General features: G+C 46.1%; 1 protein-coding gene across 1 annotated transcript in view; it reads left to right on the top strand.

The window, feature by feature from the left end:
* The window catches only part of MEIOB (meiosis specific with OB-fold), an 877,351-nt gene that overhangs the window by 488,817 nt on the left and 361,569 nt on the right, over nucleotides 1-26,965 (top strand). Inside the window, exons 8-9 of the mRNA XM_085629370.1 lie at nucleotides 8,364-8,416; nucleotides 8,509-8,604. Coding sequence (XP_085485496.1) covers nucleotides 8,364-8,416; nucleotides 8,509-8,604 — 149 coding nt within the window. The remainder of the gene's footprint in view (nucleotides 1-8,363; nucleotides 8,417-8,508; nucleotides 8,605-26,965) is intronic.

The following is a 26,965-nucleotide window of genomic DNA, read 5'->3' as shown; positions in this document are numbered from 1 at the left end:
CTGGCGGGATAGTCTCTGATGTGAAGTTTATCGCTGAGTTCTTTTGCTTGATTTTGTAGTCTTGAACATTACTACAATTTCGTCTTAACCTGAGGAATTGTCCATAGGGGAGGTTGTCTCTCAACGGGCGTGGATGAAAGCTTTGGTATGACCGAAGGCTGTTCTTGGCAGTAGGTTTAAAGTAAGTTTTCGTTTGTATTTTGTCATTTTCAATAAAGATTGTTACATCCAAAAAGTCCAATTTGTTTGGGCTTGCTGTATATGTGAATTTCAGCCACTCGTCCCTAGTGTTTAGCCATTGATGAAATTCGGTCAGATTTTCTCTGTTGCCTTCCCTTATTAGAAGGACGTCGTCGATATAGCGTTTCCAAAAGATGATTCGGCTTCGGAAAGGGTTGGAGGTGTCATGTATGTGGTTGGCCTCAAAATCACTAACATATAGTCCAGCCACGCTCGGCGCAAAGGTGCTCCCCATGGAAGTACCATGGCACTCTCTGTACATCGTTTTGTTGTATTCAAAGTGATTCTCAGTAAGTGCTAACCTGCAGCATTCGAGAATGAAGTGTCTCGGTGTTCTGTAATCCCATTGCTGGTTGAACAGTAACGTCTCTAAAGTTTCCAGAGTTTTTTGTTGAGGAAGGCTGGTGTAAAAACTCTCGACATCAAGACCAACTAGTAACATTCTCTCCTCTGAATATTGTTGGTCTTGAAGGAGGTTCAGAAGGTCTTTGGTATCCTTCAGGTAATTGGGGGTCTGTTGTACTAGTGGTCTCAAATAGTGATCAGCAAATTGTGACAAGGGTTCAAGGATAGATCCTATCCCTGAAACAATGGGGCGTCCTGGTGGTGGTCGCCTTTCTTTATGGATTTTAGGAAGGGAGTAGAAGTACGGCATCCTGGGTGTTTTTGTCACCAGGAAATCTGCTTCAGTCTTTGAGATCCAATTATTGGTTTCCGCTTCGTCCACCATTGATGCGATGGTATTTTCTAGGCGCGGGGTGGGGTCTATGGTGATCACTTGATAGAATTTAGTGTCAGAAAGTAATTCCGTACATTGCTGGTTATATCCTTCTTTGCTGAGCAACACGATACCTCCGCCTTTGTCAGCAGGTTTTATTACTAGTTCGCCATTTTTTCGTAGTGTATCCAGTGCTCGTTGTTCAGAATTGGAAATGTTAATGAAGGGTTTTTTCGTATGATCTTTGAGGCCTTCTACTTCCTTCATTATTGCTTGTTCGAAGGCTAGAATTTCCACTGGGATCTGGTGATTCATGGGGCAGAAGTTGGACTTACGACGAAGTGCCGTATCGCCGTTCCTGGTTGGTTCGTCTTGATTGTTGAAGAATGCTTCAATTTGATTTTTCTGCAAAAATCGGCCATTTCACATTGGAGTTTAAAGAGGTCCAAGGATGGTGTAGGGACACAGCTGAGACCCTTATTTAGAACATTTTTTTGTTCCCTTGTGAGTGTGATGTTGGTTAGGTTGAAGACGAGGTCGTTGAGCTGGTCCCCGGTTTTACGCTCGTCATGCTTCTGGTATGTACTTGGCGTTGTTGATCTGACCAGGTTACTCCTTTCCGTCTTGTCCTGTTGTTGGTCTGGCCTCTCCCTAAAAAAGGTGGTCTATGTGTGTAGTTCTGTCCTATATCCGGCAAAACTGAGGTACCCATGGGTGGAGGGCCTGGGTAGAATGGATTCACCCAGCCTTGAAGGTTTGGGTTGAAGGCCTGAAAGGGTATTGAATGTGGTTGTGCGCCAAAGTAGGGGTTAAACCATGTATTAGGTCTCCTTCTATTCCTGCGTCTGTATTGGCCTCTGTTTCTCCTTGGTGTATAAAACTCGTCACCACTCCAGTCGGAACCATTGGTGGAGGAACCCATACTTGAGTTACTTGAGTTGTCAAATATGTCATCTGGGACCTTATAATCATCTGCGCTGTAGGGGTGCATTCGCTCCATTGAGAATTTCTTCAGATCTTTGCCGATTTTTTGAATTTTGCTCTGTGTGATGTAATCTCTTGTTTCATTAATTTCTTTATTAATTTCTTCCAATCTTTTCTTGTACACTGTTAGATGTACCATATTTTTTAGTTTTTTTTCAATCACTAGGATTTTGATCGTGATTTCGGCTTTTAGTCTCGTTGCTGTTTTGATTATCAGGACTAGATAGTCTCTTGTGCACTTCCAGGAGATGGAGGACCAGTCTTTGCGGAAGACTAGGTCTTGTAGGAAGATTCGTGGAGCATTATTCACCCAAAGTCCTTTTGGTGCCGCATTGGCACGCAGATATTCTGTCATTATGACGCCGTGGATGGCTGTACGTACCTGTTCTTTTTTAGTTTCTGATAGTTCGTCCCAATCGGTGGTTTGAGCTAGGGTTTGTGTTAGGTCTTTGTCTTGCAAAGGTGAGGGAAGGGACAGAATCGCATTTACTTCTTCCGTGGAGTAACTCAAGCCTAAGTTTTCGGCCATGGTTATCCTTGTCAGGAAAGAGGTATATGTTTAGACTCAAGTGAGTTTTAGGGGAAACTCCCACAGCTGCATGCTGCTCAAGTACTACAAAAATCAAACAGGAGGGAGAAAGAAGAGTCTCAGATCCACTCAGCTTCCTTGTCTCAATAATCACAAAAATCCATAGGAGAGTGGATCACTAGTCCTGAAAGAACCAGGGTATGCAAAGTCAGTACTTGGTACTGTTTAAGAAACCCTCATTCACGTTTAGCAAAGATCGAATAAGGCGGTATATTTTGATTCTCCGCTCAATTGTTATCAACGTGACAGCATCATCATTGGGTTACTGCAATGCTTCCTCCACCCGGAGGTCGTCCCACTGGTAGTTTCAGTAGTGATCGTAGAAAGAAAAAATTTGAGTTTTCAGTGAGGTGACGTGTGGTGAAAGGATATTCAGTAAAAATCTCGTAAAACCAGTAAATGTCTTTAATTAAACTGGGTTCGAGATGATTTAAAAAAACTATATTGTAAAATAAGAATTGAATAGATTGCACTCTTGGTCCTTCGGGGCTATCAGCGAGCATGCATAAGATATTACGTTCATTGTGCAATACAACAATAACCGTATGAGCTGACTGTGTTTTTTCGTCTAAGGACCTTTCCACCTTATTTCTAATAACAATACCATGGGGAAACACACGCACTTTGATGCACGTCTTGGTTATCCTTCATGATTGTATCTCACTGAGTTGGTTTTAAACATATGACAAAATGAATTGTGTGTCGGTTGAGTTCTTGCTGGAAGGAGGGACGAATTTTGCCATAATGAGTGACTCTCTAGAAACTGCCATTCACTTCTAAAGAATTGCCATTTTTTAGCTGTTATAATGTTTGATGTAACTATTACGTATATACATAACATATGTAAAAATCTAACATGGTCTGTTTTTTGTTATTTTCCCTCTCCCCTCCCCCTACAAATTCTTTCTGATTGATCAATATAGGTTCAAATTGAATTAACATACATGGGACTAATAATCATCCCATCCTGATTTTTTCACCAGAGACCCCTTGAAAATTAGGGTCTTCTCCACTTTGTTAGGTCCTGAAGAAAGCCCACTTGACCCTTCGGGGCTTTAATAGGGCTGAAACATGTCGACCTTTTTATGGACACCTTTTTATAGTGCACTAGACCATAACAAGTCTTAGATGTGCACACTTACAATATATTTTGTTTAAATCATTTCGAACCCAGTTTAATTAAAGACATTTACTGGTTTTACAAGATTTTTACTGAATATCCTTTCACCACACGTCACCTCACTGAAAACTCACATTTTTTCTTTCTACGTTCACTACTGAAACTACCAGTGGGACGACCTCCGGGTGGAGGAAGCATTGCAGTAACCCAATGATGATGCTGTCACGTTGATAACAATTGAGCGGGGAATCAAAATATACCGCCTTATTCGATCTTTGCTAAACGTGAATGAGGGTTTCTTAAACAGTACCAAGTACTGACTTTGCATACCCTGGTTCTTTCAGGACTAGTGATCCACTCTCCTATTGATTTTTGTGATTATTGAGACAAGGAAGCTGAGTGGATCTGAGACTCTTCTTTCTTCCTCCTGTTTGATTTTTGTATTATATATATACACATACATATGTATAAATGCATATGCATATATATACATATATGTATATATATGTGCATATGTGTGCGCGTAGAGAGTAGTAGAGAGAGAGGCAGAGAGAGAGGTAGCGTGAGAGGTAGAGAGTAGAGAGTAGAGAGTAGAGAGGTGAGGTAGAGAGTAGAGAGGTAGAGAGTAGAGAGGTAGAGGTAGAGAGGTAGAGGTAGAGAGGTTGAGAGTAGAGAGGTAGAGACGTAGAGAGTAGAGAGGTAGAGAGTAGAGAGGTAGAGAGTAGTAGAGAGAGAGGCAGAGAGAGAGGTAGAGCGAGAGGTAGCGTGAGAGGTAGAGAGAGGTAAGAGGTAGAGAGTAGAGAGTGAGTAGTAGAGAGTGAGTAGTAGAGAGTAGAGAGTGAGTAGTAGAGAGTAGAGAGTGAGTAATAGAGAGTGAGTAGTAGAGAGTGAGTAGAAGAGCAGTAGAGAGTAAGTAGTAGAGTAGTAATAGAGATAGTAGTAGAGAGTGAGTAGTAGAGAAAAAATAGAGAGTAGAGTAGTAAAGAGTGAGTAGTAGAGAATGAATAGAGAGTGAGTAGTAGAGAGTAGAGAGTGAGTAATAGAGAGTGAGTAGTAGAAAGTGAGTAGTAGAGAGAGTGAGTAGAAGAGCAGTAGAGAGTAGTAGAGATTGAGTAGTAGAGTGGTAAAGAGTGAGTAGTAGAGAGTGAGTAGTAGAGAGTGAGTAGTAGAGAGTGAATAGAGAGTAGTAGAGAGTGAGTAGTAGAGTGAGTAGTAGAGTGAGTAGTAGAGAGTGAGTATTAGAGAAGTAGAGAGTAGTAGAGAATTAGTAGAGAGTAGAGTAGGAGTAAAAAGAGTGAGTAGTAGTAGAGAGTGAGTAGAGAGTAGTAGAGAGTAGTAGAGTCAGTAGTAGAGAGTAGGAGAGAGAGAGTAGTAGAGAATGAGTAGAGTAGTAGAGAGTTAGTAAAGAGTGAGTAGTAGAGAGTGAGTAGTAGAGTAGTACAGAGTGAGTAGTAGAGAGTAGTACAGAGTGATTAGTATAGAGTGAGTAGTAGAGAGTAGTAGAGAATGAGCAGAGTAGAGTAGTAGAGAGTAGTAGAGTGAGTAGAAAGCAGTAGAGAATGAGTAGAGTAGTAGAGAGTGAGTAGTACAGAGTGAGTAGTAGAGAGTGAGTAGAGAGTACGAGAGAGTGAGTAGCAGAGAGTGAGTAGTAGAGAATGAGTAGAGTAGTAGAGAGTGAGTAGTAGAGTGAGTAGTAGAGAGTAGGGAGAGAGTAGTAGAGTGAGTAGTAGAGAGTGAGTAGAGAGTAGGGAGAGAGTAGTAGAGTGAGTCGTAGAGAGTGAGTAGTAGAGAGTTAGGAGAGAGTTAGTAGAGAGTTAGGAGAGAGTAGGAGAGAGTGCGTATTAGAGCGTAGGTGAGATTGAATTGTAGAGAGTAATTGAGAATGAGTACTTTGAAGACACTGACAACCTTGATAGAAGTGGGCCGTACCGTATTTACCTCCCTAGTAAAAAAACACTTCCCGGGCTGAGGTATGCATCGTGTATGATTAATACCTCCTATTCCAAGTTTTTGATTTGGAAATGAGCCTTCACACTCCGAATCCGTGTTCAAAGTGCGAAATTCCATTTGTTTATTATTTGTTTCAAGGTCTTTTCACCTGTTAAATTCCGTGGGATTAGACATGCTGAAATCTGCCAGGGTAAAACATCTGGAGTGGGATCATCATCGCACAGCTATGCACTACAATCCCTGCGCAAACTCCTGATCGCAGAATTAAACCTGAGTTTGTCCTCAGGGCATTAATCCTGGCATTTAAATAATGTCTAAGCCCTTCCAATTCAGATCGATGACAGAAATGAGGTCCAGAAAGGTAGAGTTAACGGCAGAGGATCACGCCATGTGGACAAGTGAGGTGAGGGGAGGAATATAGTAAAACCCAGGTCAGGCCAGAGCAATCAAGTCACTGGACCATGTCAGATCCCAAGTCGGGACTCGCTGCACTTTTGTCATAAAAGAAGACTTTTTCAACACGCCAATCTCTCGCGTGTACTGAGGTTTTATTTAACTGCGCTGATTTAACACCTCCTACTCTGGCTCAGCTGTGTCCTATACGGTACATGTAAATCCACTGATTTATTTCTTAAACTATGTCCAAATGAAGGCATGTGCGGCATGTTAATCCTGGCATTTAAATAATGTCTAAGCTCTTCCAATTCAGATCTTCCGTGGCACCGACATGGCAGAGAGGAGGCCTGTGGCATCGGGCGGCATAGCAAAGCTACAAAGAGACACAGGGGTCGCAATGTGTGACCGTCCCACGCACAGACATCGCACCACTTCTCACACGAACATCACAGACCAGAGACACATACATTGACGCCAGCAGAAACATGCTCTCTATCTCACACTCGCACGCAAACACACCCTGGCAGAAAAACAGATTGGCCAGGCAGCCGCTGTAAACAAGCAGCTGTGTCTCAGAGAGACAGACAGAAGGGGAAACAAATAGTGCTTCCCCAGTAAATAAAGGCACTAGTGTAACGCCGCGGGTAAAAGATCCAATTCCGCAGGGCGTAGATAAAAGGAGACAGGGTGGCAACAATTAGGCAGTGACATGCCTGCAGTGCAATCATTCCACTGCCTTTGGCACAATTCGAGACGCAAAACAATGCGCACAAATCAAAAGTTAATGCGGAGCTGGGACGAGGCTTCTGGAATCGTGTCGATTCCAAGAAGCCTCGTATGACGAGGCAGCGCATGCGCTGCCTACGTCAGGCCGAGACCTAACAATCTTTCCACAATGTTGTTGGCAGGCTTCGTAGCATTCCCCATAATCAATACCTAACGGAAAAGTTGAGGATATAAGACCAATGATCATACTCTTGGTAAGGCTGAGGAAGAGGTAATGCTTCACTGTGCATGTGATTCTGGGCATGGCTGTGGTACGGAAACTGGTCCTGCTCCTAATTACACCCACAGCTTACTTACATGTCATCTCTGCCAATATCCCATGTCAAGCTTCTTGCTTGAGGATTATTTATTCGAAAGAGTTTTTTTTAAATTGCATGAAGTTAGTAATGTGAAAGATTCAATTAGGCTTTGTTTTGAAGGTGTAAGCAATGAAACCTGCGTGTTAATTGCAAAGTTGAAGACACATATTCTAGTCCGGCCTGCTGTTTAGAGCACATTCAAAATCTTGAAATGTAAACGAATATTAAAGGCAAGGTGTATCTGTTACTACACCGAGTAACTTCTTCTTCCCATAAGTGAAAAAACATAACAATGCAATACAGATTGGTTGACAGAGTTATTTATATATTTTTACTGAAAGAGTAAGATGCATCATTTTGGAAAGTGTTTTAATTAAAAGATGTTGATTTGAGAAAGGAAAAATGGATGCAGTTCCCAACATCCAATTCACAGAACTTCTTATTCAACGCTGAACATTGCAAGAAAACCATTGCCTAAAACTTCTCCCAGCATCTGCGATTGAAGAATGTCAAACGTAATGCCCAACTTTTCCGAGAGTACAATAAAGTCTGTTTATTATTCCCAATTGAATTATCATTTTTGTATTTTTCTTTAAGATCCAACTCTCTCAAGTTAAATCAAAAGACTATTGGATCTTTAGAAACATTCAAGTAGAGAAATAATAGCTGTAATTTAGATAGTTCAGTCACTTAACGTCTAGATCTCTGGGTCCAGGGAACCCATGGAGGGATTGTATTTGATTATCTGTAGAAATTTCTAGTCTGTTCTTTGCAAGAGAAAGGCAGTTATAGTGTTTAGTAATACTCGTCATTCCCTCGGAGAAGAACCTTCTATTCCAAAGCACAATTTTTTTGGATCCTGAACCACAAAAACGCATTTAGTGATTCTAGGGTGAGCCCACTTCGAAATGTTCCTCAGTTTCCTAGACCACTCACTGCCTCCCTCATGACGTTTTACATTCTCTTACCCAGTCAGTTCGGAAGACTCTTCATGACTTTTCATCGTTACTTGGTAAAGAATTAGCCTTTGCCTGGTTAGGGCATTACGTTCTGTATTTTAGGCTAGAATTTAGGGTTCAAGTTAATTCATCTGTGGGTAAAACAGAGTTAAAATAAAACGCAATCAACTATTTTAAAGACTTCTTGCATTTATCACAGCAGCATTAAACAGTTTTGAGATTTAATGCAAGTTTCATTGTATTATTAATATTTCCCGATTCCCAAAGTATGTACCATTACAACTATTTGTAGTTATATAAACTCTTTTTCTTTTCCATTTAGTTGGGATAATGAATCCATTCAGTTGGCGCAGAGTTGGATACCTCGTGAGACAGGTATATCACAGTTAAGTTTAGCATCTGAAAAAGGCAATACAATTTTCATTTACTGTATCAGTAATAAAGAGCTGTGTTTTCTTTTTGTGCAGTAATATTTGCTGCCGATGTGAGAATAAATTGGGACAGCTTCCGAAACTGCATGGTTGCCACTATAATTTCGAAAACCCTAATCACAACCAATCCAGGTAGACTATTTTATGTCTGCTTTTTGCATTGCAGAATAATAGACCCGGTTGTTTAAATAAACATCTCTTTGCTACTTTCCTATCCTTTACAGTATTCTGGACATTTTCTTGTATTCAGTTGGACAACTGATGTATAATGTTTTTGTGACTCAAGCAATCGTTGATTGAGAGATAGTACCCAGGCAGACACAACAGGCAGAGATACAAATTGTTCTGAATGAATCTTTAGAATGTATCCTAAGCGAATAGGTAAAGGAGCTCAGCACCAATTAAGACTTCGTAGGAAGTTCAAGACTTCAAATCACTAGTGAGGTAATTGATCCTTTTGAGGCTCAGCTAAAGCAGCACCCTACTGACTGGCATTCTGCGGACCCGTGTTACTCCTTTAATTAGAGCCCTTACTTATGAAGGCAGCAAACTGATTGGTGCACAAAATAATCGTCTCAGGATGGTCCAGCTCACTAGGAAGAGCGGATTGTCACCATGTGGAAACTCCATCCTTCAAAAAAGGGAGGCCTCTAAAATAAGCCTTTTCAGGGTGTGCTTCCAAAATCTGGAATTCTATACCCACCACCAACTATAAGGACAAACCCCTCATATGACTTCGGAGAACAATGTAAAGTGCTACTTTTCCTTTACCATTTCCAGCTTTGATCGGACACAGTCCAACTGTCAATGGATGCCCAGAGTTGAGTAAAACAGAATTATTGATACATCACATACACTACCATGTAATAGAACTCAAAGTTCTATCTTCCATTCCCTTCAAGTTTCTATTTATTACACAATAACTATTAAGCGGCTCCAGGAGCTACTGACTTCCCAGTACAATCATTTCTACCATGTATTTTTTTTTCTATATTTGATCTTACTTATTTTTTTTTGCAATATTTGTGTACTATATTGGACATCAAGAATCCACCTGCCTGAATCAGGCTCAAATAGAAGTTTGCATCCTAAACAAAATAAGGGCCCTAGCCTTTTGGTTTTTATTTCATCATTATCTGAAAAGGATCATTGAACACACAACCTGTTTTTACATTTAAATCATTGAAAATATTTGATTGTCACATCCAAAAACATTTTAGATTTTCTCCTTTACTCCTGTAGCTTTTTGTTAGGGGAGCTGCAGTATGACTCTGATTTTTATCTCCGTTTTAGCTCATCCGCACAGAAAAAAGTGAATTGGGCTTTGTCGAAATCTACGTCTTTCGGGTTAATCTCTGACACTTACAAAAATTTTCCCTCAGTGGTTCGCCATATTTTTCTTAATACTAAGAAAGTACCTTCATTTTGAAAGAGTCCTTTGAGAACTACCTTTAATCACAATATAGTTGCTTGATATCTGGTAGATGCTCTCAAGTGTGAGAAAGCCTTTGACCTTTAGGAGGGATCTCAACATCATGCTTCGACTTCAAGGTTCTGTGCATTGAAGGCAATACTGTAATGCCCATATAGAGGTCCTTGACCTAAGGAACGCAGGTTGCTTTGCAAAATTTTGTCAAGTGCTTTTTTGTCAGGAGAGACCCCACCAGTGGACTAAACACTATTGTTGATATGTGACATGGTGACCAAGATGCCACATTGGCTACAATAATGGATTGACACTTTGTATGTCACCAGTGCTTAATCAACTCTGCATCTGTCAGTTTCTAGAGGGCTAGCTGTCATCAGAGGCGGCCCAAGTCTCACATCAGGTACTAAACACACTGGTGACACTCTAGACCATGAGGGCAGCACTGTTGTGAAGGCAAGAAATACATATGAATGGCTAGAAACGTGCTAAACATGTAATGACAATCTAGTGGCAGATGACGGTAGCCATATTGCTAGAAAGACATGGTGGAAATTGGTGGTCAAGTAAGTAAGTTTACCCAAGCCCAGCTTCTCCCAGATCTAGCCATATCAGTGATGCTTGTTGCGACTGGCACGGTGGCTCACTTGGACAGCAATACCTGTTTGGACACCAACATTAGCAAAATCACTAGTTTGAGCCTGAACCCCAGAGTATATATGGGTATCTATTCACATTAGGGAGGTCCAAACCCTGATCTGGTTCCCTTAGAGAAACAACCCCCAACATTCCACCATATTTACAAAGATATGGTGCTGTTCAGCTCTCTCCGTGCGTTGACAGAACGCAGTACACATGCAAAGAGGAAGTAACAAGAAGAAATAAATATATTTTTCCTTGTTATGCCAAGGTTAGAGCAAACCCAAGATCTGAAAGAGACACGTTAGTGATAGATTCCTTACCTTATAATATCCCCAGGCGTCAGACTGGATCCGGAAAGTTTTGCTAGCAGTACCGCTGCACGTCAGTAGGTGGCGTCCTGCAGCTCCGCGTCCGTCGCTGGGGTCGTAAGCGCCGAGATGACGTCACGGAAACTACTTAGGTGCCACCAATGCGTGCTGACGTCAGATCTTTCTTTTTCCGTGCCAGCAAGCGCAGATACTTTAGAGCACGTACCTTAGTCACTTTATGACTACACTTTTGAGACTTTTGTCTCCCCTTTTTTCCCTTGGTGCACGTAGGAATGCCTGGATTTAAGTCTTGTGGGGCCTGCCGTCGTAATATGTCGGTAGCGGACCCCCACGATGTTTGCCTCTACTGCCTGGAGGCCGGCCACGACTCCCGGTCCTGCCGGGACTGTTGGGCTATGGCCCCGAAGGCCTTGAGGGAGCAGCGCCGGAAGCTGCTGGAGGTCCGGCACTCGTCCCAGCGCCGTTCCCGGTCCAGGGACCGTTCCCGGGACCACTCGCGGTGCCGCAGTCGCTGCTCCTCGGGCTCCAAGTCTTCGCCTTCGGATTCTGGTAAGCGACGACACAAAAAGAAGTTGAAGAAGCGTGTTCACTCTCCGACGTCCCCCCGTCGATCCTCGGATACGGACGAGGGGGACAGGGGTTCTGCCCCTGCAGCTCCTTTGGAGCCGGGGAGTCCCGAGGCCTACCCGCCTTACCCGGGTCCGTTGGCGACTCCCGAACAGGTGCAAGAATTTCTTGCACCATGAACCGCCTTTTTAGGCATCGGGCTTCCGCCGGCGTGCCTTCGGGCCCAGTGTCCAGATCCTGTTGGGCCGTCGGTGCCCCCGGCAAATCCAGCTTCAGCGCCACAGGATCCTGCGCTGTTTGCTCCGGCCCTGGCGCCACGAGGTCCAGCGCTGCCGGCTCCGTCCCCAGCTCTGCCCTTGGCTCCACCTCCGGCACCACAGTGGGTGCCGTTTGTCCCGCCTTTTTTCCGGTCCCAGGACCATTTTGTTCCTACCTGGGATCCGCACATTGGGACGCGGCGCCAGCTCGGCCCCAACCGGCGCCACTCACGGCGCCGTTTCCAACACCGTATGTTCCTTCTCCAGCTCCAGCTCTACCGCCGTGGTCTGTTCCCCATGCAACAGAGGTGGAGGACGACTGAGAGGGGTCCGAGAACCCTCTTGCCCATCAGTGTGACTCCGAGGAGGACTGGGTGGACGACTTGGAGGACGCCGGCGACCTCTATGTCTCTTCTGACCCGGGGTTTGCTTCTCCCCCGCCTACCATGGAGGAAGGCGCCTCCTACACAATGGTGCTCCGTCGGGCAGCTGAGGTCCTAAACCTCGATCTTCCTACGGTGGCCCTCAAGACTAATCTCCTCACTGAGGTGCTCCAGACGGCGTCCACTTCGTCGGAGCACCTGCTTCCCTTTAACGACGCCCTCACTAATGTCTTGTTGGGCACTTGATTGAGGCCAGCCACAGGGGCCCCTGTGGATAAGAATGTCGCCAGGCATCATCGCCCGGTGCATGGTGACCCCGCGTTTCTGACCACTCATCCTACACCTGAGAGCCTGGTCATCCAAGCCTTGACGTCACAGAGTGCCTTTCCCACGGCTCCGCCGGATAAGGACTCTAAGAGGCTGAAACAGTTCGGTAAGCGGTTGTTCTCTTCGGCCAGCTTGGGGCTGCGGTCGGTGAACACCGCCTGCTTATTGGGCCGCTATTCCCACGCGGTGTGGGATACGGTTGCTCAGGTGTTGCCTCAGTGTCCTGAGGAGGTCCACGCTGTGCTGTTCCAAGCAGTTGCTGAGGGCAAGAATGCGGCTAAGTCCGCCATTCGGTGTGGTTTGGACACCGCTGACTCACTGGGCAGGGCGATTTCTACGACTGTGGCGCTTCGTCGCCACACCTGGTTGAGATTCATCGGGTTCTCGCCTGATGTCCAGAGCTCGCTCATGGACATGCCCTTTTGATGGCACTCGCCTGTTTGGCGATAAGGCCGACAGTGCACTAGAGCGTTTTAAGGACTCGCGAGCTACTGCCAAGTCCTTGGGCCTTTTCGCAAAGAGCCCGGCCACTCATGGCATATTTTCACATCCCCGTCCTGCCGGCCCACCGGCGTTACCTGCGGTTCACGGTAGACCAGGAGCATTTTTAGTTTGCCGTGCTCCCCTTCGGCCTTACCAGCGCCCCTCGGGTGTTCACGAAGGTGATGGCGGTGGTCACAGCTCACCTGCGCAGGTCGGGGTGTCAGTCTTCCCTTACCTCGACGACTGGTTGTTGAAGGCGGCTCACCCCAGGCAGTCGTCAACCACCTTCAGACTACGGCCAACCTCCTGCATTTGCTGGGGTTCTCCATCAACGTGCCGAAGTCGCACCTGAGTCCCTCTCAGAGGCTCCCCTTCATCGGAGCGGTTCTGGATTCGACGCCGTTTCGGGTTTATCCTCCCGAGCAGCGCGTTCAGGATATTCAGGCTATGATTCCGATCTTTCAGCCTCTGTCCCGGGTTTCAGTCAGGATGACCCTCCGGCTCCTGGGCCTGATGGCCTCCTGCATCCTGCTAATGTCACATGCCAGATGGCATATGCGGGCTCTGCAGTGGGACCTGAAGTTCCAGTGTGTGCAGCATCAGGGCAACCTGTCGGATCATGTCCAGCACTCGGAGGGCACTGTACGACAATTAGGGGATTCCCGGCTCCATATCAATCTGTTGGAGCTTCGGGCGATCCGGCTTGCACTGAAGGCATTCCTTCTCTCTGTCCGGGGAAGTGTGGTGCAGGTGTTCAAGGACAACACCACCGCCATGTGGTATTGCAACAAACAGGGCGTGGTGGGGTCGTGGACCCTATGTCAGGAGGCTCTACCTCTGGACATTACCTTGGTGGTTCAACACCTGGCAGGTTCTCTGAACGCCAGGGCGGACGAACTCAGCCGCCGGTGCTTGATGGATCACGAGTGGTGTCTGCACTCAGACGGGGTGCAAGGTCTCTTTCAGCAGTGGAGAGAGCCTTGGTTAGATCTATTCGCCACCGAAGAGAACGCGCAATATCATCTGTTCTGCGCGTTGGAATTTCCAAGGCGGCACTCACTCGGTGGAGTTGCGGTCTATTGTACGCCTTTCCGCCTATACCACTTCTGCCCAGAGTGCTGAAGAAGATTCGAGTCATCCTTGTGGCTCCGGATTGTGCACGAAGATACTGGTATCCTGAGCTACTCAGCATGGCGATCGATTCCCCGATCCGATCCGACTGCCTCTTCGGGAGGATCTTCTGTCGCAACAGCAGGGGACGGTCCTCCACCCGAACCTGTCCAGCCTCCACCTCCATGCGTGTAGATTGAGCGGCGACAGTTGACAGCTTTCGATCTTCCTCCCGAAGTCTGTGATGTCATTCTGGCAGCCAGGCGTCCCTCCACCAAAACGGTATACGCCTGTAGATGGAACAAATTTGTAGCATGGTGCGCAGCAAAGTCTGTGGATCCCCTTTCTGCCCCTCTTTCTGAGGTCCTTCTGTTCCTTCTCTCCTTGGCCCAGCAGGGCTCTGCTGTGGGCACTATCAAAGATTATCTTTCGGTCATCTCCGCCTTTCTGAGGCTTCCAGATCAGCCTTCTCTCTTTAAGTCCCCGGTTGTTAACCGTTTCCTGAAAGGCATTACGCACATGTTTCCCCCTGTGCCGTTCATCATGCCTCAATGGGAATTGCATCTTGTTTTGACCTATCGGATGTGCCCTCCCTTCTAGCCCCTTCATACCTGTCCTTTGCATCTTCTTACTCTTAAGACGGCTTTCCTGGTAGCTATCACCTCTGCCAGACGAGGGAGTGAGCTCCAGGCTCTTTCTTCTGAAACCTCCTTTCCTTTCTGTTCATCCAGACACGGTGGTGTTGAGGACCCGTACTTCTTTTTTGCCAAAGGTTGTCACGCCCTTTCACATCGGACAGACCATCACTTTGCCCACCTTCTTTCCACCTCCGCATCCTCCACCGTCTGGACCCGAAACATGCGCTCGCATATTATCTGAAGCGTACACAGCAGTTTCCGGTGGATGACCAGCTCTTTGTTGGCTACGTGGGTGCCAAAAAAGGTCGGGCTGTGCACAAACGGACCATCTCTCGGTGGGTCGTTCTGTGCATCAAAGCATGTTACTCCTTGGCTAAGAAGGAGCCTCCTGTGGGGCTGCGTGCCCATTCTACCAGAGCAACTGCAGCCACTACTGCCTTGGGATGCAGCATTCCCTTGCAGGACATTTGTCAGGCAGCCACGTGAGCCTCGCTGCACACGTTTACCAAGCATTACTGCCTTGACGGTCAAGTCCGAAGAGACGCCTTCTTTGGCCGTTCTGTTCTGCATGACTTTCTGGTGTAATCTGTTCGCAGGCCCACCACCAGGGTAGGTATTGCTGGGGTATCTATTCTAAGGTAAGGAATCTATCACTAACGTGTCTCTTTCAGATGCACAAGTTACTACTTGTGTAACGATATATCTGTAAGAGACATTAGTTAGTGATAGATTCCTTACCGCCCCACCCATCCTCCCTGTTCTGCGAACTGATTTCTAGGGTTAAGGTCATCCCTTTCAGGGCCCTAGTTTATTGGCACCAGTGGTCAGTTTCTTGCATGGCTCTGTGTTCCTGGCGCAGAAAGTCGTGTACAGAACTGACATCAGCGTGCATGGGTAGTGCCTAAGTAGTCCGTGACGACATCTCGGTGCTTACGATGCCAGCGACGGATGCGGAGCCGCAGGACGCCACCTACTGACATGCAGGGGTACTGCTAGCAAAGCTTTCCGGATCCAGTCTGACTCCTGGGGATATTCTAAGGTAAGGAATCTATCACTAACTAATGTCTCTTACAGATATATCGTTACACAAGTAGTAACTTGTGCTTTACTGACTTTAGTAAATCTGGGTTTGTGTCAAAATATATGGGTTGATGCATAGGAATGCCCATGCTCCACCCATGTAACACTTCCCCAGTGCAGGGGAATGCAAGTCAGGGCAAGGCTTTACATTGCATTAATTGCAGATGAAAAAAGATATAAGTCCATGCAAATATCAATTTGCTTTGCTTTGTAAATGCCACTTGCGTTGCCTTGTGCTGCCTTGCATGACGCAAGGACAACACAAGTGCTTAGTAAGTCTTGGCCAAAGTTTTTATAATCCATTGGCGCACTGGTTGGAAATGACAGCCACATTTTTAGGTCTCGCCTAGCGTTGCAGCGCATGCTCTGCTCGCTTTGTGAGGCATGCAGTATACACTATAGTGGTGGAAAGCCCCGCCCACTTTCCGGCTATATTTTTGAGTGGCTTCAATCATAAATGCTGCATTTTGATTCGTTTTCGGCTTGTTAGTCCCTCCTCCTGACGGCCATGTTGTCATTTATATCCTTCCTTGGCTATTGGCCCCTTTACTCCAAAACTATTTTTGGCCCTGTGTCGCCCCCCCTCCGCCCCCTCCCGCATTCCGTGACTTTTCCGCCTCTCCCCCTCCACTCCTGTTCGTGCCTTCCTGGACCCCCACCCTCCCGTTTCCAATGCAATAGGTCTCCGTAAATATGAGTCCTATTGCATTAAGAAATGCTTGCTTGTTGTGGGATTGGCTGGCTGATCGCACTCTTTTTTGGTGTCGCGCGACATTTTGCCTGACCAAAACAGGGCAATATGCACAACACATGCGCAATACAGACATTTATGTTTTAATGTCTGTATTCTGTAGTCTCTTTTCCCTGTCCACTGCATCCTGTCACTGACAGCAGATCCTCTTTGACGTCATCGTGCGTGGCCTACTGCTTCAGCTAGACATGGCGGCCACTGTACCAAGTGGGAGAGGGAAGCGCACAAGTACCGGGGGCTGGGGCGGGGCCGGCTGGAGCTCAGCAGGAAGAGGAGCCGCCCCTGCAAGCCGTGCTGGTGGCAGATAGCTTTAGTCGGCGCTTCAGCCTTGTGAGCAAGGACCGGGCTCGGGTGAGTGGGCTATACTGTGTTGTGTTTACTTGTTTTTGAAGCCAGCCAGCAGATGCGAAGTGAGCTCCTGGAGTCTGCAATCTAAGGGTTGCATGCTTCCGGTCTACAGCCGGGCTCCCTCGCTTCGCACCGCTTTGTGGTACGGACCCTGCCTGTGAGAGACTGCAGCGCCAGCTGCCTCTTCCCTCTTCTGCAAAGTGTCACGTTAAAAAAGAAAATTAAAAAAACACGCCAGCAAAACACAGCATTCCCTGCAAACAAGCAGGCGACGACGTGTATAATGATCTGCTGTGAAATCATAATTAAAGAGGAATCAAAAGCAGGGGGGTATTTATTTGCACACAAAGGCGTGGCGCCTCCAACACTTCTCAATATAGAAAATATACTGTCTAACTCTGACATCGAAGCAACTTGGGTAGCTCAGCTGTGCCTCGCATGTTGATTTTCCATATTTCAGGTGCTGTAAACAAATGGGTACAATTCTGAGCGCGCTCTTCGACTGTTGGCGTTTGGCCTTCCTCAGCATCAGTTTTTCATGTCTCCAGGAGTGGGAGAAGGGCAGAGCCCGAGACTGGCTTATTCAGCTTCTTCAGACCTTTCCACATTCAGATAGAAATCCATGATTTAGGGTCATACTGCAGCCGTCTGCAACTCGTCTGAAGAGATGTTTTTATAGAACATATGAATATGGTTTACACAGAATTCTTCAGTCATCTGCATATTATTTGTTGTCTACGTGATGTTTGGGTGATTAAAACAGTAGTGCATTTAGTGCAGTTCAGAAATGAGCAGATTTAAGGATCACTGAATCTAAGTTCATGAGACATAGCCTGCCTTTTAAAGTAGGAAAATTGCATAATTTAAAAACTATGTCGTATAAAAGTAGGAGCTGATAATCTATTCCAGGTCCTGCAAAATCTGAAATATGTGCTGTGTTATCCCATACAGGTTTCATTGCTAACTGCACTTGGTAAAGTCTCACTCAAAAAGTCACTCATAGACACAGACAAAACCTAAAAATGTCACTCATACACATGCTAATAAGCTGGCAGCTATGGGAATGAACATACCACACGGGCTATGTTTGAACAATTAGCATACTACAGATCATCAAAAGTAGGCGATATTTCCACAGTATGAAATGAAGGTACCACCATTGACACAACCGTTGTCACATCTACTAAACACATCTTTTCCCTGCGCCACGCAACCAATAAAGCAATTCAGGCAGTGCTGGAGTCATCATTATGGGTTATCTGTTCTGTGTTCAAAGTATTTAAGATGGTCTCTCTAATGTGTTCCAATTAACACATTTGTGCGCCTTGTCTGGAGCACTGTAATAGTTGCCTGGCTAGTGCTGATCCTGTTCCAACTTCTCTTGGTGCACACATTTCATTTGTTGAATGAATTAATGTCTGTGATACAACTGAATCACTTTGGAAGGTCTCAGCCTTAAATCGCCTGCGATGTTTCTAGCCTAGCTTCTTCCAGCGGATTAATCCACTTTTCTTTTCCTGCTCCATTCTGTGTCTCTATCCCTTCTCTCAGCATTTATCTTAATAAATTGCCACACATGAGAATTTTCCTCTCATTCGGAGCTGATCTCCGTTTTACTTTTTCACAAAAATTAAGAACACTTTTTTTTCTTAAATATTAATTACAGTTGTAACTCACACTGCATCACCCAGTGTGTAGTAACTGTTAAGCTATTCAATCCCTGGCGGCAAAACAACCAGGATATTGTACTGCATAGCTAAACAGTTATAAGACCCCAAAAGTGAGACCGATTTGTATTGCAAATGCTTGTTTTGTTAGGTTTCTGTCTATTGATGGTATAGGCCTCCTTATCTCTACCCAGTTCAAAATGTTGCTTCCAAATATTATGTCACAATCATCTGGTCTGAATGGTTGATCTGCAAGGTCATGGAAGAACTCAGCCTGAAGTTTCATTGTTTTTTCTGTCAGCATTTCATAAGCTGTTTTGTTACAAGAGCTTGTGGTGCTTAAGGTTCCTGCTTTACTTGAACTTCATATGAAACCATGCACATGCACATGATATTCAAATGGCACTCTAAGATCTGAATGTGTGAATACGTGTACCAGCCGGTAGAGCTTCCTATTGCTTGACTTAATACTGTATTTTTGCAGGTTGCAGCTGGTCTCTCAATTCTCTTCCCTCAAGCAGTCGCTTTTAAATATCCTAGCCCAAATACGAATTGTCTTCATAGGTCAGATGCATTTGAAGGTCCGATAATCCTTCCTCCCTGGATCTCTCAAAAGCCTATAACGTCTGGAGATCACATAACGCTGTGTTTTCTCCGTTGTTAAAGCGTGTCTTAGATGTCTCAGAATTATCTACACTGTACTGAACATGTCACCAATTTTCAGGCGCTGGCTCATCAACCACCACTCCAATCTGTGAGTGTTTAGACCAGTTGTAAAATCAAGGTTATCACACAAGGGCATGAAGAGTGCGGTAACAATAGGAATAGCGGGGTTCGTGCTCACATAATACTCAGCTTTCAACATAATTCTAGTGGTCTGTGCCATGTAAAGGCGGAGGACATGCTCCTGCTGCTGTTTTCCAGCAGACTCTCCAGGGCAGGGAAGTCACATGGGTTATTCAGTTGAGCACGATGTGACATCCAAAGAAACCAATTGAACTTCCCACACGGCAGATCAATGAAGACAATTTTTTTGATAACCTCTCCCCATCTAGAGTGAACAAAGTGAATAAAGGGTGTCAGTACCTTTTGCAGCCTCATTGTAATCATGGGCACGTATATGATCCCGACAGTGTACGGTCCTTATCTGGTGTGCAGATGTCCGCGCACAATGTCTCTCAAATGGAGGGCATCACTGACATAAATTTCCTGACGTTGTTAAGCTGCGTCATAATAAACTTTATAAGCTTGAGGAGAACCGTCCTGTGATAAAGGGTAGGGAAACCATACAGTCCTGGAGTCTTTACCTCCTTAAGCTTTTTCACCACTCTGAACAATTCATTGTTTAAAGACTGATCTTCCAGAAAAGACCTTTGCTGTGTTGTCAATTTAGTTAGATGAGCTTGGATTAGGTATTGCCCCGGCTAAGAGAGAAAGAATGTGTCAGCATTACACAACTTTTGATTATGGCATATGAGCAATTCAAACTTATCGGTGCTTTTTAATATCAGGATCCTTTTAACCCCTTTCATCACATCAACCTTCACGTAAATAGGCTTCCGCCTCAATTTGGTCACAAACATCCTTCCCACTCTTCATAACACGTTTGCCACAGCCTTTGTAAACAATGTTCCACTTCTTCAATAGAAAACATGTCGAATTGTCCCCTCACTGCTAAAGTCTTCCTCCGTATGGTGGGGGACCCTGTTGTCTTATAGCTAACCTATCATACCATCAGTTCCTCAATCAAAGCGGTCTGGACTGCCACTCTAATTTTCTTGAGTTTGGTCCCAAGTGCCATCTGGTGAAACCTTGCAACATCCTTAAAAATGTCCCAGGTAAGCAGAGACTTCAGACCACAACTGTTTTCTGCCTAGAACCACAGTGAACTCATCCTCTGTCAGTATGACGCAAAAGCCTTTTAAGAATGCCTTCTGATGGATACCTCTACCTGCAGATTCCTCACCTGTAGAATAATCCCAGGCATCACGCTGGATCAGAAACTTGAAAGTTTTCAAGTCGCCGGTTGGTAGTTCCAATCCTACGGACATCAGTCCTATTTTTTCTGTGCCTTTGATGCAAATCCGGATTAGGCTCTCTCAGGTGAGTTGTGGGGATATACTCACTCAAAATTCTTCAATTGCCGTTCGATGTGTCCTCCTAATTGTTCGGACTACAAGGGATTGTGATGGACAGCTGTCCATAAAGACACCCTCATTCCATCTGTTTTGGTGTTTGGGGTCAGACCATGACTCTCGATCCTGTGATTCCTGCCAGAGCCGGCTCTAGGGCGGTGCAATTGGTCCCACTGCACCGGGTCCTGACTTCAGGTGGGGCTGCCATGTTTGCAGGTAAATTATTGTTTTAAAAGCGCCTGCTGCGACGTTCCTTGCCTCCAGCAATTTTCAGGCAATACAAAATATGTCAGGATAACTCTGGTGATTAATGTTCTGCCTGGAGAGAGATCGGAGTTTTCTCTAGTGGAAGTTTTAAGGTCAGAGGGTTAATATGCCTGCTGCAAAGAACGTGTACCATGCAGATCAAATAGTGCATAGAATGAAAATAGGGTAGTGGGTTACTACTTTGGTCAGAGAGGTCATTTTTTTACTTGTAGTTTATAAGTTAAAATTCTTATATAGAACAGTAAACTAATAACTGTCATCAAAGAACTTCATGCATACTGCCAGGTATGATTTTTTCCCCAGCCATTCATTATCCTAATGTTATAAAAAGGGTTCATTTGGGTACAAAGCGATTCTTATTAAAGCAAACCCCCAACCATGGTGTTACATTTTGAATTCCAAGTTTGTGCTTCTCCAGACCAAGCACTCTTAAATTATACTGCCTACCAGTATGGATGACATGTCACTCCTACACCTTGCAGTCCTCTGTCTCATATAACATTTTTTATACACTGATTTACATACCTATGATTGATTGCCTCTGTTTAATGTGTGTGCAATGTAAAGTGCTCTGACACCCTACACTGGTATGAGTGACCCTATAAAATAAATTAAAAGCATCTCAGAGAGAGTGGTAAAAGAGACTTGAAGGGCACTGTTAAAGGGTGGTAGTGAGGGGAATCGTGGCAGAGGTGGTCATTGGGGGGGCGCCAACAAATATTGTTGCACATGGCGCCACTAAGACTGGCCCGGTTCCTACCCTCATATGTATCCTAGGGCCATCAAGGAATGAGAGGCCAAGTTGTTTATGGCCCGGGCCCTTAATGGTTGTTCATGGCCCGGACCCTCAATGTCATACAGAAGATGTTCTCGCTCAAGACCACGTTCCAGGTCTCCCTCTTCATACTCCTCAGGGAAAAAGAGAAAACATAAAAAGCATGGAATAATTAAGTTGCCTAGATGACCTCGGTCTTCTGCAGGATCTTCATCCTCAGAGCAGCAGCTGTAGTGGATCCTACAGATCATACTCCGACCAGCCCTGTGCCTATGCCTCAGCTGAAACTGGCCCTGGAGCCACCTAGATCACGATTGGGACCGACGCTGATGTTCCTGGAGCCTCTGGCTTTGACTCCAAAGTTTCTGGTGCCAACTTCATCATATCCCAAATTTCTGGCCCATGGTTTGGACGTAGCTGCATTCCCCAATGTGATGTTCAATATTTCGCTAGGGCTACAGCTCCTTCTGCTGTCTTTTGGGGACAGATGGCGACATATGGCTACCAATTTTCATCCCTTGACACAACGCCAGTCAGCATTTTCACCTGTGCCTACTTTCACTCGGGGCACAGATATACTTCTCCTCAGCCCCAGCATTGAGACCAGACCAGCCACAGAAGCCACCAATGCTGAAATATCCACCTCCATCAACGTGGACTCTGAGCCTTCAGTGCCGCCACTCCCAACTTCATAACCACCACCTCATAATAAATCTAGGAGGGAAGCTCAAAGACTCTTGGTAGAGGATGAATACAGGCAGAGGTTACATTACCTGTTAGGTTTGGATTTGTACCTCCTCAATCCCTGTGCTGATGGAGATGATGCTGAAGGGGAGTAGCAGCATGACGTTGCAGGCTTATTCCCGGCCACTTGGTTGTACAGCACCCTGGAGATGTAGATGGATTTCCCTTCAGGGCCCCTAACCACGGAGGTCATGTCATTTTGCTCAGTGGTCAAGAAGGCAGCTATGGTGCTGGATCTATAACTGCCAACTGTCAATGTCAAGACTAACGTCCCTATAGAAGTAATTCTTCTGGTAGCACAAACTTTAGAACCCTTGCTTCCCTTCAATGAAGCATTTGTGGAACACGTTATGGCATCCTGGAAGAAACCCACTACAGAACTGGAGGTGAACAGACTTATAGCAAGGCGCTACCTCCTCGCACTGGGGAATACCCCTTTCCCCTCCCGGCGCCAATCAGCTGAGAGCTTGGTAATACAAGTTTCATGTTCCTCAGGCCATGTATCGGGTACCTTTCTCTCAGTTCTCTCAGACAGGGAGTCTAAGTGACTAGAAGCATTTGGCAAGAAGACGTTCTCTGCAGGCAGAATGGCTTTGAAATCACTGAATTTCAACTGCCTCTTGGTGTGGTACATGCATGCGTTAAGGGACATAGCTCGGTTGTTCACTCCACACCTCCCGGAATTCATGAGAACACATTTTCAGGAGGTCGTCAGAGATGGGCAGATCACCTTTTGCCACATTATTCAATCGGGCCTGGATATTGCAGATTCTGTGGGGCATACCATGGGGACCTCGGTTTCTATTTGTTGCCATGCATGGCTTCGGATTCCTGGTTTTTCCTGCAATATTCAGGCCAACCAGAGGACCACCCCTTCGATTGAGCTTGCTTGTTGGGAGACACAGCTGACACCTCCTCAGAGTGCTTTAAGACAAGCAAGGTAACAGCTGATCAATGGGACTCCTAACAGCCTCAACTACAGAGGAACTATTGTCAGATTCAGAGCTTTTGAGGGTTCCCTAGGGGATTCTCTTCTCATCAGAGCCAGCCCTTTCAGCCTTAAGTTCAGCAACCCAGAATCTCCTGATTCTGCAGTACAAGGGTAGAGTCAGACATAAAAAAACTTGGATCCCTCCAACAGGCCTCCTCCTTGTCCTCTGCTTCCTCCCATGCACCACAAGGAAAGCATGGCTAGTTTGCTACTCCAAGCCCACACAGAGCTTACGGGGGACAGGTGTCCTCCTTTCTGCTGGACTGGAAGGCCATTACCTTGGACCAGTGGGTCCTTCATATCATAAAATGTGGATATACCCTACCGTTCCTTCAGGCTCTACCTCTACAAGAGGTGGCAGCAATCCTGAAACAAGCTGTGGAGTTAATGACATAGCAGGAATTGGGATTGGGATGTTACTCCTGATACTTCCTCATTCCCAAGAAAGTCAGTGGTCTATGTCTGATCCTGGGCCTCAGGGACTTGAATTTCCTCCTCAGGAAGGAAATGTTTAAGATGCTGACTCTACCTTAGCACTTGTTGGTGTTGGACGTTGGAGACTAGCTGGTGTCACACTACTAACAGGATGCGTAATTCCACATTTTGATCCTTCGGTCCCATCAAAGTACTTGAGTTTTGTGGTGGGTTCTACAATACTCTCGTTTGGTTTAACATTGGTACCTCGAGCCTTCACCAAGATAATGGGTTTGGTTGGGGCCCATCTCAGAAGGTTGGGCATCCCAATTTTAGATATCTGAACAACTGGCTGATCAAAGCCAAGTTGCCAGAGCTGGAGACGCATAACATGCAGTCTACGCTATCCCTACTGTTCCCCTTCGGCTTTTCAGGCAACTCTCAACGGGAGCCCTGTCAAGGTCTCCAGTTCGAAGGGTCAGTTCTGGGCACTACCCTTGTCAAACAGCTTATACTTTCTCAGTAAAAAAAGTGCATTTATTGGACAACATAAACATCAGGATTGTGCGAGAATGGTTCTGTGCTCACCCTCAGGATATGTTGGCCTTAGCACTGCTAGCTCACAGTGCACCATCTGTACCCTAGACCTGACGAGGTGACAAATGGATTATGCGACCTCAGAACATGACAACCTGACTCCCCAATGAAATTGTTGTAACAGATCTAGAATACTTTCATTTGGTTGCTCATGCATATCCAAAGAAATATACAAGAAATACTCAGCAAGGCGTTTCAGAGAATTGACGAAACTCAGGAGATGGTCCCATCCTTTCAGGAGGGCACGCGAGTTACAATCTTGGAAGACCTGCGCTTGCTAGGTGTGCTGGCTTCCTGCATTTTCCTGGTCACTCATGCACATTGGAATATGAGGGATCTGTAGTTGTGCCTCCGCAGACAGTGGTTCCAGCTCGTGGGAGATCTGTTGGATTCCATTGTGAACTCCCCAAGTGCAGCAGTGGGTGTGGTTTGGTGGGGAAACTAGGCAAACCTGCACAGAGGGATTGTCTTTAGTCCCCTCTAACCGTGGCCATGACAGTGAAGGATGCCTCCACCCTGTGGTGGGAAACTGATCTGGGGGACCTGGATAATAGGGGCCTTTGGTCTCCAGGGGAGAAGATACTTCACATCAACCTGCTGGAACTGCGAGCTATTCACTGGTGCTCAAGGACTTTCTTCCTCCATCCAAGGCCCGTCCATTCAGATTTTGATGGACAATACAACTGTGATGTGATGCATTTGCATGGAAGGGGTAATTGAGTCTGTGGATTTGGACACACTGTTAAGGGATCTGGTTAACAGCCAATCATCTAACGTTATCTCTGAATGTCAGAGATGACAGCCTCAGCTTATTTCATCTTGATGATCACAAGTGGTGTCTCATACCGGAGATAGTACAGGACATCTTCGCCCAGTGGGGTGAACTGCTCAAGTCATTTAGTTAATTTCCCCATAGAATGCTCACTGCCAGCAGTCTGTGCCCTCCGGTATTCGTTGAGTGGAGCCTAGGTTGACGCGTTTGAGTTGAAGTAGAACTTTCAGCTGCAAACCCATATCTTTGATTCATCAAGTTCTGAGGAAGACTCGCCCAGACCAGGCCCAAGTCATTCTAATTGCCCTGGATTGGCTAAGAAGGATGTGGTATGCAGACCATCGGCGCTTCTCCCTATGTTTCCTTCTCAAGCTACCATTCAGACAGGACCTTCTCTCCCTGTCGACGGAATGATGCTGCACCCTAGTCTCTGAGACATCCACCTTCATGTCTGGAGATTGAACGAGGACACTTAAGCTCCTTTCAGCTGCCACAGGAGATGGTGGACATAATCCTGTAAGCTTGTCACCCCTCCACAAAATCTTTCTTTTCTTTTTTTCTGGGAGAGGGAACAGTTTTGTAAAATGTAGACCCTCCTCGGGCTCATGTGTCCCAGATCTTGCAGTTCAGACTCTAGCCCAGAGGGGATGTGCAATAGGCCCTGTGAAAGAGTACTTGGTGGTTCTGTGAGTGTTCCTCTGTCTCACATACCATCCTTTCCTGTTCAGATCCCCCACTGTTATGCATTTTATGAAGGAGCTGACTAATTTGCACCTCCCAACTCCTTTTCACGTACCCCAATAGGATCTTAATCTTGTGTTGACATTTCTGATGGGGTCTCCCTTTGAGTCCCTTCACATTTGCTATATGCTCATGTTAACTCTCAAAACAGTGTGTTCGAGGCATATGAGCTGCAGATTACACACTTGTGCATAGATCGCCATCTGGTGTTGGGCCCGGATGTTTGCAGTTTGTTTTTCCTCTTGGAAAGTCTTTGAAAGTCACGAGTTCGGTGACTCCTCCCTTGGATCGTATTGCGCATGGGCTTCGGCTCCATCCTCAGATTGTTTTTATCCGCCATCGGGCTCGGATGTAATCTTCGCGCTCCGGTTCCGAACAGCTTCCAGTTCGACGATCGACGCGCAATCCTCACCCCAATTCGCGGTATTGTTTCGAACGTGATCTCCCCACTTGACGCGACTTCTCATCGGCAGTTCCAGTCGTTGACGGCGGCCTTCCGGTCCTGGCTAATGGAAAGGACTCCATTTAAAAAGTGCCCTTGATGTGGGTCCAAATTCCCCCACACCGATCTCCACGAGGTATGCAATCTCTGCCTCTCCCCTGAACACGAGGCTCGAGACTGTCCGGCGTGCAAGTCCTTCCGGTCCAAAAAGACTATTCGAGACCGAAGAGCCAGAAGAACCATGGCACACTCCTCGACAACGATTCTGGACGACATCTTTGGAGAAGGCGTCGACGCTCCAGAACAGCCTCTCACCGACGAGGGACTCATCAGCGCCTCCTAAGCTGACGACTCAGATGTGGAGGACATCACTCCGGCACAGAGGGTCATGAGTACTAATCTACCCCCACCCCCCCCCCAACACCCTCGCCGGCACCGAAAAAGGCTTCGGTCACGCCTTCGCCTCCGGGCCTAGGCAAGACCAGAGACACTGCTTCACACACTGCACCTTCGGGCCCGGTAAAGAAGCCAAGTAAGCCTTCCGGCGGCTCGGGCTCGAGCCAGCCCACCGTCGGTGCCGATAAACACTCTTCGGCACCGAAAAAGA

The sequence above is a fragment of the Triturus cristatus genome, chromosome 10, assembly GCF_964204655.1.
Source record: "Triturus cristatus chromosome 10, aTriCri1.1, whole genome shotgun sequence".
In the NCBI taxonomy this organism is placed as follows: domain Eukaryota; kingdom Metazoa; phylum Chordata; class Amphibia; order Caudata; family Salamandridae; genus Triturus; species Triturus cristatus.
Note: the sequence above shows the minus strand (reverse complement) of the source record. Positions and strands in the feature narration are given on the sequence as shown.